The sequence below is a fragment of the Nothoprocta perdicaria genome, unplaced genomic scaffold (genome assembly GCF_003342845.1).
Source record: "Nothoprocta perdicaria isolate Ctin4 unplaced genomic scaffold, notPer1 scaffold_62, whole genome shotgun sequence".
Lineage (NCBI taxonomy): Eukaryota > Metazoa > Chordata > Aves > Tinamiformes > Tinamidae > Nothoprocta > Nothoprocta perdicaria.
Window position 1 is genome coordinate 226,823 of NW_020455888.1, and position 18,082 is coordinate 244,904.

General features: G+C 40.7%; 1 protein-coding gene across 1 annotated transcript in view; it reads right to left on the reverse strand.

Annotated features, from left to right (window-relative positions):
- SACS (sacsin molecular chaperone) overlaps window positions 1-10,832 on the reverse strand; it is a 34,908-nt gene extending 24,076 nt beyond the window's left edge. Inside the window, exons 1-3 of the mRNA XM_026049794.1 lie at window positions 10,519-10,832; window positions 2,487-2,637; window positions 699-786 (exon numbers count right to left, since the gene is read on the reverse strand). Coding sequence (XP_025905579.1) covers window positions 699-786; window positions 2,487-2,637; window positions 10,519-10,541 — 262 coding nt within the window. The 5' untranslated portion in view covers window positions 10,542-10,832. The remainder of the gene's footprint in view (window positions 1-698; window positions 787-2,486; window positions 2,638-10,518) is intronic.
- Between the last annotated feature and the right edge of the window lie 7,250 nt (window positions 10,833-18,082).

The window sequence follows — 18,082 nt, forward strand, 5'->3', positions numbered from 1 at the left end:
GATTTTTTTTAATGCTCGATACTATAAAAATCACTTCTAAAATAAGCTGCAGAAGCACTACATTATAAATCTTTCCATGGGGRGRAAAAAAAAAAAGTAAAAGCAAATATCATTCTTAAAAGTCAAACTCTATTTCATAAGTAGATGAAAAATTTTGGAGCTAAGGCTTTACATGAAGTATACCCTAACTCCTACTAGCTATTCAACTATAGGAACTATTTACAAGAAGATTACTTTTTAAGTAGARTAGCAGAACATAATCAGACAGCACAGATGGCAACAGAGGTCCTGAAGTTCTTATAATCCACTGGTTATAATGATCCCTACTAACAGCTCCTCGGGGACAGATATGCTTTCAGCAACGATCTTGTTTACCAGTATTTGGCTTATTTCATATAAGACAAGGCAATCAACTCCACTGTAGTTTTTTTTATCCATCCCAAAGAATGGCAACATTATATTTTCTATATAATAAATTACAAACTGAAAATGGAACAACAAAAGCACTTAAAAAAATAAATTAATTAATTAATCCCTGGAGCAGAACAATTAGAAAAAAAAACAAGTGAAGGGATATATAATGACATAAGAAAAAAAATCTTTCTTTAAGTAAGGTACAATTATTTTTATTTACTCCAGATTGCGTTAAAGATGTTTTGAACTTTCAGTTGATAAATAGAGACAAGTATTTTTCATACCTCCTCCTTTCAAACCTTCTGACTGAAGCTTTAGAAAAATTTGATTTTGAGACTTTTGCAGATCCTGAATCTTGGTATCATCAGGCAACTGAAAATAAATAAATAAATAAACTAGTACGATGAAACATGCAGGGACAAAAGTAAGTTTAGCAAGACTCCTGAAAAACTGTGACTGTCTCAGCTACCTGCTATCTCTAAAGCAGACCTTGGGACTCACAGGGAAAACAATGGGGAAACAGACCCAAACTAATCAGAAAWTTCCTGTAATGGTGAAAAAAGGGGAAAAAAAGACTTAAACAAACTGCTAATCAAATCTAACAAATTCAAATTAGTCTCAGTTTATAATGAAGTTCAGGGCCACTTTCTCATTTCCTTGGCTCAGAACTTAACCAACAGCTAGAACTAAGAGGGTGCTTAGAGAGACACAGATGCTCATGCATCTACATGATCTTAASTTAATGAGCTGAAGGCAGCCCCAAAATACCATGAAATCATAACGCTGATATCTTAACATGAAATAGATGATATTTTTCATATTACTTTAAAATAATACATACAATAGCATTTTTAATATAAGTTCCAACAGAGATATTAGAAATATTAGAAAAATTAGTCACTCTATTGTAAGAGTGACTTAAGTGGATCATGTCTCAAAATGTAAAATAGCTTAAATAGGGTACACAAACTCACCCAGGGGTCACTAAAATAAGAACTCATATAGAGTGTTGTAACCCATCACCAAGTACTAGAGAGACAGAATTACAGAAGTCTCCCAGATGGTATTTTTGTACGCAAAACACCAGCACAGATAAGGAACAATGAACAAATCTGTATTATCACTATAAGGAAATAATCTGGAGTYTACTCCAGAACATTGCAGGTAGCGGCTTTAAAAAGGAAAAAGGATTTACCATTGAATGCTCTACTAGCTAAGTAAAATAATCATAAAAGATTTTGATACTAGGAAACAGCACTTTAAAAGATTATAAAGGATTTTCAAAACTACTGCAGCAGAGAAGAAATATCCCCACAGATCTTATTAATTTAAAACATATTTAAAAAAGAAATCAGAATATGTATTCCAGTCTGCTTATTGACTGTTTCCTGCCAAAAACACAGTCTTTGGTGCCAGMGTGCTGCTTGGATCTCAGCTTCCAGATGAATTTTAGAGTGATAAATAGTCCTCCTTCCTCCCCAAACAGGAAGGCCTGGAAAGAACAAAACCAAGGACACGCAAAAAAAARGGGATGGCCTAAATGGGTAATTTGCAAAAACCAAGAGATGGCCTAAACGGGTAATTCTCTGGGAATGGGAGCGCTCCAAGGCTGTGCTCCTAGGGCAGGCTCCTAGCAGCTCTGCRAGCCATCAGGTGCTCGCACCCGGATCCCCATGGACATGAACGTCTCCCTGTCCCACTCTCACCTCCCTTCCAGCCTTCCCAGACCAGCTTCCCTCGGATTCACCCCCACCTGCACCTCGGGCTCCCAGCATGGACCAGCAGGGAACCCAACAGCTCCCGACAGGCCCCTGAGCTGATGGTTTCAGCAGGACAAGGATAACCGTGYGGGTCCGCAACGCCCGCCAGAGCTGGGTTTGCAGCCCGCAGGAGCCTTCTGACCACCAACTGCCACCGCAATCCCACCAAGAAATAGAGGAAAAAATAAATAAATAAAGGCAAGCGGTTTTCTAGCTTCCCGTGAAGGAAGCGCTGGAGACCTGACAGCGGGCATGGGGACCCTGCAGGGTGGTCCCCCCGACCCCCGGGGTCCCTTCCCCTCGGCCGCTCACCTCTCTGCCGCGGTGCCAGAGGCGCTGGCGGGCGGCGGGGAAGGCGGCGTCCGCCTCGATCCGCGCCTTCACGTGGCGCACGGCGGCGGCGGGCGGCAGCTCGAAGGTCCTGCAGCCCAGGCGCTCATGCTGCACGGTGACGCGGGGCAGCCTGCGCGCACACACGGCACGAGACGGCGCTCAGCGGGGCCGCGGCGGGAGCCGGGGGCGGCTGCGCCCTCCCGGCGCCGGGAAGGAGCCGCCCGGCCCCGCCGGGCCCCTCAGGGAGCCGCGCTCGCCCATCCCATCCCGTCCCGTCCCGTCCCGTCCCGTCCCGCCACTCACATGCCCGCCGCGGCGCACAAAGCCCCGTTAGCTCCGCGGCCGCCGCCGCTCCCCGCCGGGGGAAGGGAAGGGAAGGGAAGGGGAGGGACGGGCGGCGCTGCGGCGCGGAGCGGAGCGGGGAGGAGCCGCCCTGCCGCCCGCAGGAGGAAGAGGAAGGAGGCGGCGGCAGCCGAGCCGAGCGCGGGAGGTGCCCGCGGCCCCGCCGCCCGGCCCCGGCCCGCAGCCGCGGAGAGGGGCCCGGCGCTGCCCCCGCACCGGGCGGCGCGTCCGCAAACGCGGCCGTGGGCAGGGGCCGCTCTTACGGCACCCCCCACCAGTACCTGATGAAGGCAAAGCACCAGTTATACACATATACACACAGACATACATGCAGACACGATAATATACATGTTAACGGTTCAGTCTCAGCAGCAAAGCAGATTTGTGCTTCATTCTCCTACTACTTGCATCCCTAAGCTTCTGTATCTCCCTGCCCTCTGTTTTTTCATCCCATTTCACATGGCTGTTAACCTGGGGGTGCTCTGAGGCCACCCGCACAACCTGTCCTTGTGGAGAAGCACAAGAGCTCCCTGGTGCGCTGCAGATGGTCCATCTTCGTGAAGGGCTAAAAATGGGGGCGGCGGGGGACCATACGCCCAGTAGGTCTCACCTCAGTCATGAGGCAGATCATGGAGAACATCCAGTTGGAATCCACCTCCTCCACTTGAAGGACAAAAGGTACATCAGGAAAAGTACACCCAGTTTCACACTGGCCTAATCAACTTAGAAGAATCCTGTGACAAGATGGCTGACTGTGCAGATGGGAGGAAAGCAATGGATTAAATACACCGTAGTATGGGTTTTGACACTGCCTCCTACAGGATTCATGTTTGGGAAGTGAGGAAGAATAGTCAGGGAGTTAGATGGATCGAAAAATTGTTGAATTGCTGAGATCAAGGGGTTGCAATGAGGAGTTCAGCTTTGGGCAAGAAAGAGTGCCCCTGGCACATATTTTCTGTGGGGCTAACTCTGTTCAGCATTTTCATCAGTGACCTAGATGATGACAAAATGGTACCCCATGCAGATTTGCAGATGACCGTCATGTAGGAGCACTCACAGCCTTCCCTGGGTACCCGAGATCTGCCAGAGACAAGTGTGCAAACTGTAGGGTTGAGATGACTGGTGCAGAGGTGAAGTTGAGCTGTGAGGTGATCGGGATAATGAAGGAGGAAATTCAGAGGTGACCTTAAAGTGACTGGGCAAAACAGTAGAAGGGCATGGTCTGCTAAGGGTCTTATCTGCTCAGTGGCTGAGGCAGAAAAACCTAATGCGTGAACCCTGATCCAGACTGGTAAAAGCACCTCTAGGTCAGTGGCAGCTGATCATGGCAGCTGTCCACCATCATCATGGGTGCCATCCCAGTGCCATCCTCAGTCTCCAGCAGGACAGATCCCCGAAGCCTGACCTCCTTGGCACTGCCTCACTGCATCACTGGTGGCTAGTGGTGGTGGTTCCACTGTAATGGATCATCTAGTGCATTAATGAGTCAGCTAGGTTGGTGCTTGTATGACTGTATATTGTTGTGATCAGTTTGTTATTGTTTGCATATGACATTAGCAATCAGCTTACCAATAGCAGTTGGAATATGCAGTAAAGCACAGTACAGCTCAAGGCTCCCTCTGCTGCTCATCATTCGACTGAACTGGCAGTCTGCAAAAATCCTTCTTCAAGTTCCAGAGTTGCTGCAATATGAAGGAGCTAAGGGCACCTGAGATACTTGAGAAGGGAGCCGAGAGGGATCTTTAAAGTTCRTTAAACACAAAGTTCTGCAGCTGGGACTCCATGCATGGCAGAGCCTGGGGGACTAGCTGAATGGCCCTGACAGGCCCTATATAAAATGACTTGGGGGTTACAGTGGATGCCAGGAYGAATGTGGGGCAATGGAAAGAAGATGGCCAGCAGATCAAGGGAAGGGATGAGCTTTCTCTGCATAGGTACTGATGATGCTGGATTTGGGATATTGTGACCAGACTAGGTCACAATAATTGTTTTATGGCCTTCTCAGTTCAAGATTGACTGCCRCAATGGTCTGCAGCCTCAGTACATGATCTCTGAGGAGAGACTGAGGGATATAGGCATTTTTAGCCTGATGAAGAAGACACTAAGGGCAATCTAATATCATCCTGCAGCTACTTGAAAGTAAATTACAGAGGTGATGGAATCAGCCTTCTTAGTAGTCCATTATAATAGGAGCAATGGCAACTGCTCTAAACTCTCAGCAACATCCTGGTCATTCTGGCTAGGAATGTAGTATGCGAATTCCCTTTTTATTGCAAAGTGATTTATATATATCCTGTTTTCCGTTATTAAACTCTTTGCCTTTTTACACCTTAGAATAGTGAGGTTTATCAACCTTGAGGTTTTTTTTTTTTTTTTTTTTTTTTTTTTTTTTTTTTTTTTTTTTTTTTTGCTTGGTATCTAAATAGAAATCTTCCGTAGAAAAATAACTGTATAGAAATTACACTGCTTGAATGAACAGCATTGCTGTAGCAATGCTGCAGCACTAAAGTTTTTTTATTAAATGAAATGAAAGCCATATGCCTAATGACATATCCTTGAAAACAGAAAATTCTGCATATTGCAGAACAATCCCATATTTTCAGTAATTTGGAATAACACTGTGCAGGAGCAGAAAGAGATGGGTGCAAGCCCCTTCCTTCCCTACCACCATGTGCAAGAAGGARTCTGCAGAAGGAAGAGTGAATGGTTCAATAAGCAGCAAACGTTATCTAAATGTTACTAAAGCAAGAGGAGGCCTCCTGCAGTACAGTATCTTGCAGAGCAACGACTAACAGTCCTGCAGTACTGGCAAGCAACTAGCAGTGACTCAACAGCCACATTTAGATTCAAGACAGTACCCACTGAACATAAAAATCAAACTTTCTATGACATTGTAAGCACTTTTGATTTTTTAGATCAATTCCTTGCACATTTCTGACAGATGTTTTAAACTGTGTGCTGTAAATATTTCATATCAGCGAGAGATTATAGATTGCACTGGTCAGCAGTCRCTGTCAGAAGCTTGCTTTGTCCTTGCTTACTAATCTCTTTTCAAGAAGTTTGAAAATAAACTTAGTATTCTCTGATGACACATATGTTACTCACTGGAAAACCACCCCTTAGGGAAAAGTGGAAAGTTTCTACTTTCTTTGAACATCATCAGTAACAGAAAACAAGACTGTCTTTCTTAAAAGAGGGCACTGAAAGAACTATAGTCATATTTAGTACCAGTGACAAGAAAAACTCTGATTCTGGCCTGTGAAGCACTTGAGTCAAACAAAATATCTGCATTTGCTGTAAAATRTGCTACACAATTTAATCATCTGGCTGCAACTATTTATTACAGGTTGATACAGTGTATTTAAATCAGTTTTCCTTCTCTGTGCTCATCATACTGAACTATTACAGGCAGCTTCAAGYCAAATATTTGTGTGATTATTGCTTAGTAAAATATTCAAGAACTAGAGGAAAGGCTTATTCTTATGCCTTTTGCAAGCTGATGTATTTCTAAATGTGCATACCAGTGCCCAAATATCAAAAGAACAGCATACTTTAAAATACTAGTAATAAACATGAGATTTAAAGGCACAGAAGSCAGTAATAGCCTTTTACTCATTAAATTTCCATTTAATGATTTATGTCTCAGTTATTTAGTTTAATGCTCAGGACAGTTTCTTGAYAGCACTACACAAATGCCAGTGGAAGAATGTTTTAAAGACCATAAATCTTCCTTCAGTTTACTCCTTGCTAATAGAAAGAACAGAGCAAGAAGGCACAAATAAATGAATACATTTCAAAATCTTCTCAAATACTGAGACAGACAAACTTCCTTTTAGCTCTACCTCTGGAAAAAGACCTGAAGTCCTTCAAGWGAGGAGCTAAACTTAGTCTTAACTAAAGAAGAGCAACCATTCCTCTACAAATGTGGCTTGCTACAATTCATGAACTTTTCTATTCTAGTCAGCACAAATAACAAAACACTAGAAAAATACCTGATGTTTCCAATTAAGTAAAAGATTAACCCAAGATGACGATAAAAATAAACTCCTCAGTTATTCTTTAGAGAATTGCATTAGGAGAAGTAGCTATAGTGTGGCACGAACTGCTGTGGACACATATTTTTGAATAAGCAATATGTACAATTGCGGCTATTGGTTTCTTACGCCTTTTACCCCTTGGTAAAATGGTAAAAAGGACGAAATTTAGGATAGTCACTTTAGACCTTGCAGACCTCCAAAGGAGGCTAAATTTGCAGGTTTATTTCAGTGCTTGATGTAGGTTCCCAAGTAGCACAACAAATCTGGGTCTCCATTTAGGATGCCCAGGATGCTCCCTGCACAATCAACATGCCAGGCACTTCTGAGCTGCAGTGCAGAAAGTCACACCCAGAAAATAAGTGCAAAGAATTAGGAGCAACAAGGATGCATGTGAACTACTCCCATCCTTCAGAGACCCCGTGTACTTTATATTGGAAGGATTTCTGAATGAAGAGCTCGAACTAAACTCACTTTTTCAAAATAACAACTTCAGCTAGCACATTATCCATCCTCTTGTGTAACAATGACCTAGTAGTTTTTACCCTGGAAGTGGGAGAGCTGGACTTTCTTATCTCTGAAATATTTTTTACTGGTCTGCCATGTAGTTTGTATCTTGAGTCGAGGTCTGAGTAGCAAAATACAGTTCTATGCTGGAAGCAAAACAGCCTTTTGAACTTTTAATCAACACAGTGAAAACACACTCTGTAATCAGCTTATCAAGGTTATATTTTTCCATAGTATCTTAAGACATTTTTCTTATTTTCCCTCCAGAATGCTTAATAAATTTGTTTTATTTTCTATATAAGTGAGGGCAATCCACTCAATAACTGAGATTACACTTATTAAATATTTTAAGAAGTATTTTTCCATCCTTGTGCAAGATGAGTGCTTCTGAATGCTGCGTGTAATCATGCACTCAAGATTCAGAACTTTTTCTAGGCATCAGTGAACAGAAACCTATGTATTTGGAGAAAATATTAAAATAGCTGACAGAAGGAAACAGAAGACAGGCATTTTTTGTAGTTTATGGAAATCTACAAGTGCCCCTTTAAGTATCTATATCTTCAATAGATAGTGGAGGACATCTATTAATAAGCTTCAGGATAATGCTAGCTCCATACCAGCTCCATAGCAGTTCYCTCTCCCTCCCAGCAGATGTTAAAACAGTAACACAAGTAACAATTAATCCTTCAGACAAAGAGAGAATGAGGGGACCCGGAGGAAGACATGAGACACACATAGGTCCTAATGCAGAGAAGAGAGGCAAGAGGGAAGGAATGACACAGGACAYCTGCTTTTGGAAAACCAGAGCAAAAGAAAGGTGAAGGCTTCCTGGGTTACATGACAAATCCTCTCACAGAAGTGTCAGATCTTCAAGTAAATTGTGTTTCACACACGAGAGTTGCAGAAGTGTTTGTCAGGAACTGGATGTTGTGCTTTGGTGTCCTATCTACATGAAACAGCAAAGCAGAAAAGAGACTATTTCCAGCCACCTACCCCAAAACTGCTTTTCAGACTTCTTTTTATGATTTACTGGTGGAACATCTTATATAATTATCCTCTACGCTAGTTCAGTTATTATGATTCAAATTAACCACTTATTATTTAATTTGTTTTAGCTAATTTGGCTCATTTTGATGGAGCTGAGAGAAAGCAAAGCACCTACAGGAACTATGATATCTGCAGACCAGAGGGTGCACTAACCTGCAGCTTCCCCAAGAGTAAGTCAGAAAAACAACCTAACTGCTTCCTCCAAAGTGAATGATAAAACTTGCACTACCTTGGGGCAGGGCATTTTCAAAATAGCATCCCTGTTGTTTACACATTTGCCAGGGTGATAGCACAGGTATGAAACAACCCTTGGCATATTCCTGTATATTTGGACCCAAATATAGCACGAAATGTAGGAATCAAAGAGATCTTCCACAAAGACTAAGGAAAGGGAGAAGGGCAATAGGGAGGCTTCCTAYGCAGGCTGCTGAGCAGATTTCAAAATGTATAACAAATTGTATGCTTGTTTATTGTTCATATATAATCATGTTTATACATACAAGCTTATGGAAAGAGTTGATTAGATGCAATATATCTATAATTATAATTTATGCAAAATCTGAATTGAAATAGGGATATGACCTCAGTGCAAAGCTAACTAAGCCTGTGCTAACTTCCCTTGAATATACTACTCTTGCCTATAATTAAAACACTAGCATAATCAGTAAAGACTAGGTTGGTAACACATTTCTTCAGCCAAGGAAATTCCAGTGCTAGTCTCTCTAGGATCGGATGTAGAAACTTTGAAGTGTTTGGTTATTTTTTGTAACTATCTATGAATAGTCACATATTTTTTTCTCTCTTTCTCTCTGGGACATGTGTTAATAACCTCCTATTAGCAGGAGATGTTAATTGCCACCAAAGCTCTCTCTTGGTACAAGGCTTGCGCCTGCAGTATTCACTCCTGTCTCTGTCCAACTCAGTTTCCAGTTTGAAAATTGGCCCTGCAGCTCAATCTAGGACAATTCTTGCTTTCTAGTTCTCATCCCCGACAGTTCTGTTATTTCTCCTATATTATTTGTCCCATTTCAGTCCTTGGTGACAACCAAGTTGTTGTCCATCAGAATAGCTCTATATAGCAGATCTTCATGTCTTACTGGTCAGCAGAAGAGCTTGCTGCACCAATATTTTTTGCACTATGTACTCCTTAAGAGGGCCAAGAAAGGTTTCCAGATGTACCAAATTTGCACTAGGCCTTAGTTAATTGATGTAGAAGAAAAAAAGAGCTATTCAAACCTCAATATTTTTCTGTCCCTCAATCAGCTATCAGTAGAAGACATCTAATTTTTATGAATTTTCACAGAATTACACAGGAAGCCAACGGAATGGACCCTGAACTAACMGTTAGCTGTTATAAAAACAACTTTCTAACAGAAGCCAAAGCCCAGCTCCTGAGCAGACAGAAAATAGAAAGACTGGGTGTTACAGAACATTTCAGGTCAGTGGCAGTTCTGCACATGGGGATTGTTGGGGGTGAAGACTGTGTTGTTCATACAAAGTCCATGCTTTAACAGGGAATAAGMACATCTCTAATGTCAGTTTAACATCCAAACAAATATTTTTCTTATGAGCTTTGTTTAAGCACTGCCCATGCAAGGAAGTACTTTCTTTGTTTTTTGGCAGGTAGACAGGTTGTACATTATTTCCAGATGCTTTACGCATCCTTTACACAACCTGTTGCATTCAAGGATGTGCAAGTGCTGTAAGAAAAGTTTCCCTTTATCCGGTTTTGAAAAAAATTTTGCAGCAAATGTAGACAGTGCCTGTAACCGAAAGCTAGGCTTTGAATTCATCACTTTGTCRCTGAAGTGATGAATTTTTCCTATTAGTTTCTATTAATTTCAGAGACACAATTTACTAATCCAATAAATGCAACATCAGCAGGCACATATATATGATTTTGTATCTTTGTATCTTAAAAAATTAATTTCACTTCTAAAAGTAGCATTTTTTTATAAACACTAAATCATTTTCAGACCCAGTATTTCACTTACTGAAGATCACAGGTCACTGAGCGACAATGTCAGATACTCTGTTCTAACAAAAAAAAAAAAAAAACTTTCAGGAGTTATTTTCTTTACCTGATCTTATCCTTGATCTCCATTGATTCTTTTTCTATATCTTCCTGATAGAAACATGAAGCAGATTTTGGATTTATGAATTAGCACATTCTTCTTTAGATCTCCTTTGTTTGCTGACTCATCGTTTCCTTTTTGCTGGACATCGGAAAGCCCAAGCATGTGAAGCTCAGCTCAGTGTTCACTCCATCCTTGAACTCCAAAATGCAGCTGTGCTTCTCACCATCTGATGGGTTTTTTTTTTGATAAAGGCCCCGTTTAAATGTTCAGAGAACTTCTCTCTCTTAAAATCAGGCACAGGTCTCAGAAAGCAAGGAGGTGTTAGTTTCTTTAACCAAATTCAAGCAATGATCTTCTGCAATTGTTTTGTATGCATTTTCTGGAGGAGTGGAGTTGTGGAACCTCCTGTTTCTGCTTTCTCTTCTTTTCCCCTGGAAGTGGAGACAGTTGGAAGAGTAGGGCCAAAGTCTGAGCTTTCTTCTGCTTCAGATCTGCTAGAGGCCACTTCTTAACATGAGCTCAGGAGTTCTGGGAAAAGAAAAGAAACAAGAGAAACGGAGTGGGTCATTAATACAAAAAAGAACTTAACTGAAGGGGATGGAAAAGTCATTTCCTCGGAGGAGGTAGTTGCCATTACGAGTACTAAGTGAGTCATGATGCTAATTATAAACTGCCTTGTGTGTAGCAGTGCTTGTAAGCACATGGAGAACTGAAAGAGAGCAATGAGGTTTTCCTTTTCTCTTCCAGTACAGCAACTAATATATGTGGCATACTGAATAAATGGGCAAGTATTTTATTTTCTTCTTTTGCAACAGTATCTGCTAAAAGAGGCTTTATGGTACATATCACAGGCTTGCCATAAAACTAGGCTATCAAAGAAAGAATGAGCAGGGCAGAACACTTAGGGAGAGACAACTTGCCCTTCTACTCAAATGGTTTGCAGCCAGGGGAGGAGAATAGAGAGCTCACAATAAATTTCCATGAGGAGGATCCAAAATGCTCCCATCTAATCCCCATTCCTGGCTATACAGGTCAACCTCTACCCTGTGTTGTCCAYACCTTCAGGACCAAAGATCAAATATTTCCTTCAGGCCAACAGACAGATTTTACCTTCTGTTATACCTGAATAATGTATAAAGAAGGCAAAGCATGAGGTGTCCAGCAGCACAAGTCATTTTGTTCACTATACATGTTATATGTAAGTTATTTCCCAGGGGGAATATATTTGAGAGAGGTGGGAGGAAGACAGTAGCGTAACATTGCTGCTCTGCATCTGGGCAAATGCAAATCCTTCCCTGAGCCTCTGACAATGCGAGCAGGTCTTTTCATAATGTGCAGTTGTGCATGTCCCTCTTTAAACAGGAATGTAGAGAGCCAGTTTTTTCCTGACCCACAAAGGGAAACAGTTGTGGCTAAATTGCAAAATGTAAATTAGTTCACTGTGTAAGTATGAAATTGAAATATGAATGGTATGGAAGAAAGGGTGGAAGAATATGTGATTTGATTTGTTTTTCTTAATGTTTAGGAATTTACTTACTAGGTAAATGAAATATCAAAGGATATATACTGAAGATGAATTTTAAATGCATGTTTTTCATGAAAAGCATTGTGGTGAATATGACTTAGCATAATTTGCTGCTAAATGACTTCAATATAAATTTTTCTCTATATATAAATATAGAGAGAGAAATATAAATTATATAGATGCCTAGGAGTATATCTAGTATGCAATCCAAAGACAAATTTCATAGCTAAATYGTAATTAAATCATATGGAATTAAGCAAACAGCTTTGCAGATCAGAAAAAAAAAACCAGCCTCATCTGCACAGGTGTGAATGATTCTGCACAGAGTAAAACCACAGCAGCTCTGCTGCCTAATGAGTTGTAGTTGGGAGGGAGAACACCAGGGAAAAACATTTTGCYTGCAGGAGAAAGCCAAGCTTAAGGGTCTCCTGGCATTCAGTGCTGCAGCAGAAGTGGGAAGATCAGGTCAGATTACACTCTTTCCACTAAAGTAAAATTAGCAAAGTCACATATGAAAAATATTCAAAATTATTTGAGCAATTTAAATTATCTCAGGAAAGAGAAAAAAAAAAAAAGGTTTATAATAGAAAGCTAATTATGGCTCTGGGAGACAGTCTCTGCATAATTACTGAGTGACACACTTTCTCAGACTATACTGAGTTTTTATGCTTAGACTTTCAAAGACTGTCCTTTGTCATGTTGCTGTGGGGAAGCTTTCTTAACTCATTGCATTTCTGTGCATTATTTTGTACAAACCAATATATATAATTTACATGTTGACAAAAGGACTCCAGCTAAATCCATCCTTTTGATAAGTCAGTCAGTGCTGTGAGTATTTCCCCTGGGACAGTGAAAATACACTCGCTTCAAAAGAATTGGTATGTTATTTGCTGTTGGTCATAACAGATCCTTAGAAAATAAAATTGCGTTCTAGGGTTTTTGACAGTGATACCTTGTCCAGAAAATGGTTAAGTCTGAAACCAGTCTGAAAGTTATTGATTCAGTAACTTCCTCCCTTAGCAGAATAGCAGGTTCTATCACAGCAGTGACACATCTACATTGGCAAATCATCCTGACAGTCCCCAAAGGCGCTTGGTCTTGCCCCCATGGACAGGACTGAACGGTGGTGTCAGTTTATTACCAGATCCCATTACAATCCTGGAAAGATTTTGACACAGACACTCCTAYGTTTTCTGCCATGGAAGGGAAGAGAGGCAGGACTTGGCTGTCAGCCACTAGAAGCAGCCAGAGCCCACTGCACTAACGTCCTGATTTATGTTTCTTGCTGGCCTAAAGTGGTCATACGGGTTACCTTATAACTTTATACATTACAGAGCTCCAGTATCTGAGAACATTCTGGCATTTAATTCATTAGCATAGATATAATCTCTCCTGGAAAAAAAAATCTCTTATGGCCACAACCTACACCAGTTTTCTACTCTAAGATTTATTTGCTTTTAAAAGAGAACATATCTCACTGGAAGATGTTCTGTCTGCCTTTAATTGAATTTCAGTGGAGGAGGTATAGTAATCAGCCTGTAAAAACTCCCTTCAGTTTTAGGGATGCCTGCAATTAGTTGTAAATATGAAGCCAAAGGCATGGGTGCTAATGCATAACTATGCAAATATTTAATTTCACCTGCAAATCAGGTAGATATATAAATATYAATACCATTCCAGGAATTTATTGTGTGAAAACCCTGCATGGYTAGCTGGCTATCTCTTTGCTTCTCAACCATCTCTTTAACGTTGGGATCAGGCTAAACTAAACATACATGAGTTTATTTCCTCAAGAGTAACAACTAAATCAGAAACCTAAGAACTCCACGCTGCAGCATTGGAAGCATGCAGGAACCAGCACAATTACACAACTGAAGACTAGAGGAGGAGAAAATTGTGAACGGAGCGTGGCAGTAGCAAGTTCTTGACTTATGCTTTACRTAGTTGAAAAGTACAATAAAACCTGTATTGCATATGGTGACTTCTGTTGGCACAAAGACCACAACAAGAGGTCTGTATCCTCAGAAGGAAGGGCTATAGTGAGCAGCACACAAGAGAGGCGGTTGAATTGAGCAGAGCTTGTTTGGATGAGCCGTGAGATGCTCACAGCCCACGGGCATTYCCTCTCTGCCACAGTCATGTGTAACCTTGCCTGCACCTAGCTTTTATTTTCAAGGTTCAAAGATATGTCAAACACAATCATCTCATGCTAATCACAGCTCCTTGCAGTGTCACTGTTGGGGCTAATCCCTGTGTAAATGGGATCACAGAATCACAGAATGGTTGAGGTTGAAGGGACCTSTAGGGAGATCAAGGCCACTACCTCTGCTCAAAGCAAGGTCACATAGAGCACATCGCCCAGGACCATGTCCAAGTGGCTTTTGAATTTGCCTAAGGATGGAGACTCTACAACCTGATCCTCCCTCAACCTGCTGGGAATGTTCTGCCTAATGCACCCCAGGATTCCATTGGTTTCCTTGGCCACARGGGCACATTGCTGGCTCATGGTCACTTTGTTGTCCACCAGAACTCCCAGGTCCTTCTCCACAGAGCTGCTTTCCAGCAGGTCAACTAGAATGGAAAGGTCAGGAATGAGAAGGGAAAAAAACAATACTTTTTTTTTGTTTGTTTTTCATCTATATTGAACTGTAAGAGAAACATCCCTTTAAAAAAGGAAAACTAGAATACCTGGCAAAACTGAAGACTGATAATAAATGTAGTAAATTTACATTCTGTTGTCACAATCCCATCGGGTTTAGGACAACCTGAAACAAGTCTGTCTACATTTGTTTTGCATTTCAGAGGAAGCAGCTAAATCTTGATAAAAACTTGATCTAGGAATCAAAAATCTGATCACACACATACATCTTAAATATGAAATCTTCCTGTCAATGCACAAGTAGCCACATTCAAGGCTACTGCACAACTGCAGGTAGCACAACAATGCACAGAATTTCTTCCTAGAAATAACTGTTCTGCAGAAATTTGAGACAGACCTGATACAGCATAATATAATGTGCCAGCAAACTGGAAATGCTGGAAACAGAGTTGATAGGTTCATAATATGTTTATTCTCTAGGAATTTGTGGGGTAGCAAACTCTACAGAAATAAGTAGTCCAAACTACTGGTACATACAAGTCAGTGCCATTGGCCAAGAACACAGTTCTGTGCTTGTAAGGAAAACATCATCTTTCATACTTTACCTTACATAAATTTTAAATGAAAAGTATTCAAACTAGGTGTGTTTTTAAAATTCCAGCACTCAATTATATAATACTATTGAGAAGAAAAAATTTAATTGATTTTTATATGGAAGACAAATTCCTAGTAGACGTAAAAAGTGATTCTTTTCTTAGAATGTAGCAATTTGATGCATTTAGCATAGCAGGATTATTTTCTTTTGGTGAAACATGGGAAATATATGCAAAATGATAAAAATTTAACAGTTAATTCGGGCAAATCTTGTAGCAATTTCTTTTTCTGGCCCAAATACAATAAAATCCAAAATCTCAGGACAGCATGTCAAACTGAGCACAAACCTGACCAGCAATTTATCCCTGACTGCACGAACCAGATACCCAAACAAGGTATCTGAGACACACTAAGGACTTAATAMGTGCCAGAGTATCTCCAGAGTATCTCCACTTCCAGCCTATCTGTTGTGATTTATCTTCAGAGCCTCATATTAAAGCTAAAAAAAAAAAAGATACAGAGTTAGAAACTCAATTGTACGTCCCAAGTATGAAGTGGAAAGYGTGCAGTTTAAACAGCATCCTGGCAATAAAGCCTATGTCCATGACACAGTCAATGATTCAGACTATACTGAAATCTGTTGGGCTCTGCTCCCTACTTATTGAGAGTATTTGGGAGGTGTAAATCTGGCACTTATCTGATTATGGCCCAGAACATCTCTATTCATGTCTGCCTAAATGCAGAGTATGCCAAGAACTGTTGGCCAAGAAGAGGAAGCGTGACCCAAGATAGAAACCTCTTGCAAAGAGCTCAGCTATGGAGAGCTTTCTCACAAAACAAAACTGAAACATAGAGAGCAGAGACACAGTGCTCATCAAAACACACGGCAGCATCCTGARCAGGATCAAAGCAGCAGCTTTTTGTCTCCACCAAGGTTTCACCACAGTTCATTCACTGATGAACGAACCCCCCTCTTGCTCCTTACCCTGTAGCATGCTGGTCACAGAAACTTATTCTGAACTTATTCTTATTTGTCAAACATTTTCCTTCCTGCAGAAAGTGAGATTATAAGCTGCATCCACAGACATTAAATTCAGGCCATAAAGTTAAGAGTAAAGTTTTCACTCTGACTCTGCCTATAGCACATAGTGGGAAGTAGCTCGATGCTCTCTGAGCAGTTGGAGATGCTGCCAGCTCCTAAGGCAGCCACAGCAAAGAAACAACCCAGCAGAGAATGTGGTAAGCAGAGAAAGAGAAGTGGATTGAAACCAAGCAACAGGTTCTCTACCAGTTTCATCTGTATCTTCCTCAAAGGACGGAGGGAATCACAAGCCTCAAAAGGAAATGGACTTAACACAAGTTTTGCAGTGTGGCACTTTTGGAAAAAGGAGACTTAAGAAGTCTGATTATCTACATGGCTGTGAAAGTTTTAAACATGATTTGCAATGATATGACTACAATTTGATTCATGGAACAGTGCTATACAAATGATCTTACTGTAGCCATCTGGGACTTTGTGGTTGATTTATGCAAAAAGAATCCTTTTATTCAATTCTGATGAGGTGGACTCAGATACCCAATGAAAACCACTCAAAGCAATTTCTGGACAGTGCATAGTAGTTGCAAAAAAATGGCTAAGCAAAAAGAAATCACAGACGGAAAGAGCCAAGAAGTTAAAAGAAACCTTACTAGATTTTAAGAGTTTCCTCTGAATCTGAAAGCAATAGGTGCCAGACAKAAGGACAAGCAGGAGAGTCACTTCTGCCAAGAGTTCTGGACCTACTGAAGAGTTTCCACTTAAACAGGAAGCTGAGGTTGTCTATGACCATAACACAGAAGTCTGAAGAACTCTGCATTCACATGAAAATGAAACATATGAACAATTGGACTATTAATCCAAGAAGAAAAAATGCAGAAGCAGGGGCTATGCCTTCACTAATGCCATATAGAGATACCCAGCTCAGTGACTATGCTATAGCTATATATATTGCGCTATAGCARGACACACTAAGTCCAGACTGAGCAGGGTATCTAATGCAACTGTGTCATTTGCAGCATCTGAGCTAGTTTGGGCCATCCACTGCAGCTACACATTGTCCTGCACTGACAYGCTAAGAAAAGAGCTTGTGAATTATCGAACAGCAAAGAATCTCACAGTTATGAGTGTCCGATGAAAAACCAAATTAAGAACAAGACAGGAACAAAACCTGTGCATAGAAAACACAAGCAAAAATCTGAATAAGTAAGCCAGCAGCTATTTCTGTTAAAGTCAATCTCTGTAAGTTATACAAGGCAGGAATGAAAAGTAGCTGGTCAGGTATTCTGAAAACACATTCATCCAGTGGTGAATAAATATTTTTACAAATTTCCCTCTCTTTGTTTTTGTTTTAATTAGATTTTGTTTGAATTGATTAAATGGTCTTTTTAGCTTTACAAATGTTCTCCTTTGGGCATTTTTCTCAGAGTGACTCAGAGAACTCCTGCCTTGTTTGATGCTTCACAAAATTACTACTGACTGAAATGTAAGGAGAAGTCAATGTGCCTTATGGTAACAGAAAGGCCCTTTACAGAATTGCATAAAGAACATTATAACAGATAAATTATTTTTATGAATGTCTCTGAAATGAACTTTGGAGAAAGGCACTTAAGGTGAAACAGAAAACTAATTCATTTTAAAAATTAACTTTGGAGAAATATTTATTTTCTGTAAAGTAAATTATGCTCTGAATTCTGAATACCTAATCTTGATTCTGAATTGTGTATCCTTTTTTGCTTCTTACCTCACTCATCATGTTCTCAATTGCTAATGCAAAGAACCTTTTTCAACATTAAATTACTGGAAAGCTTAT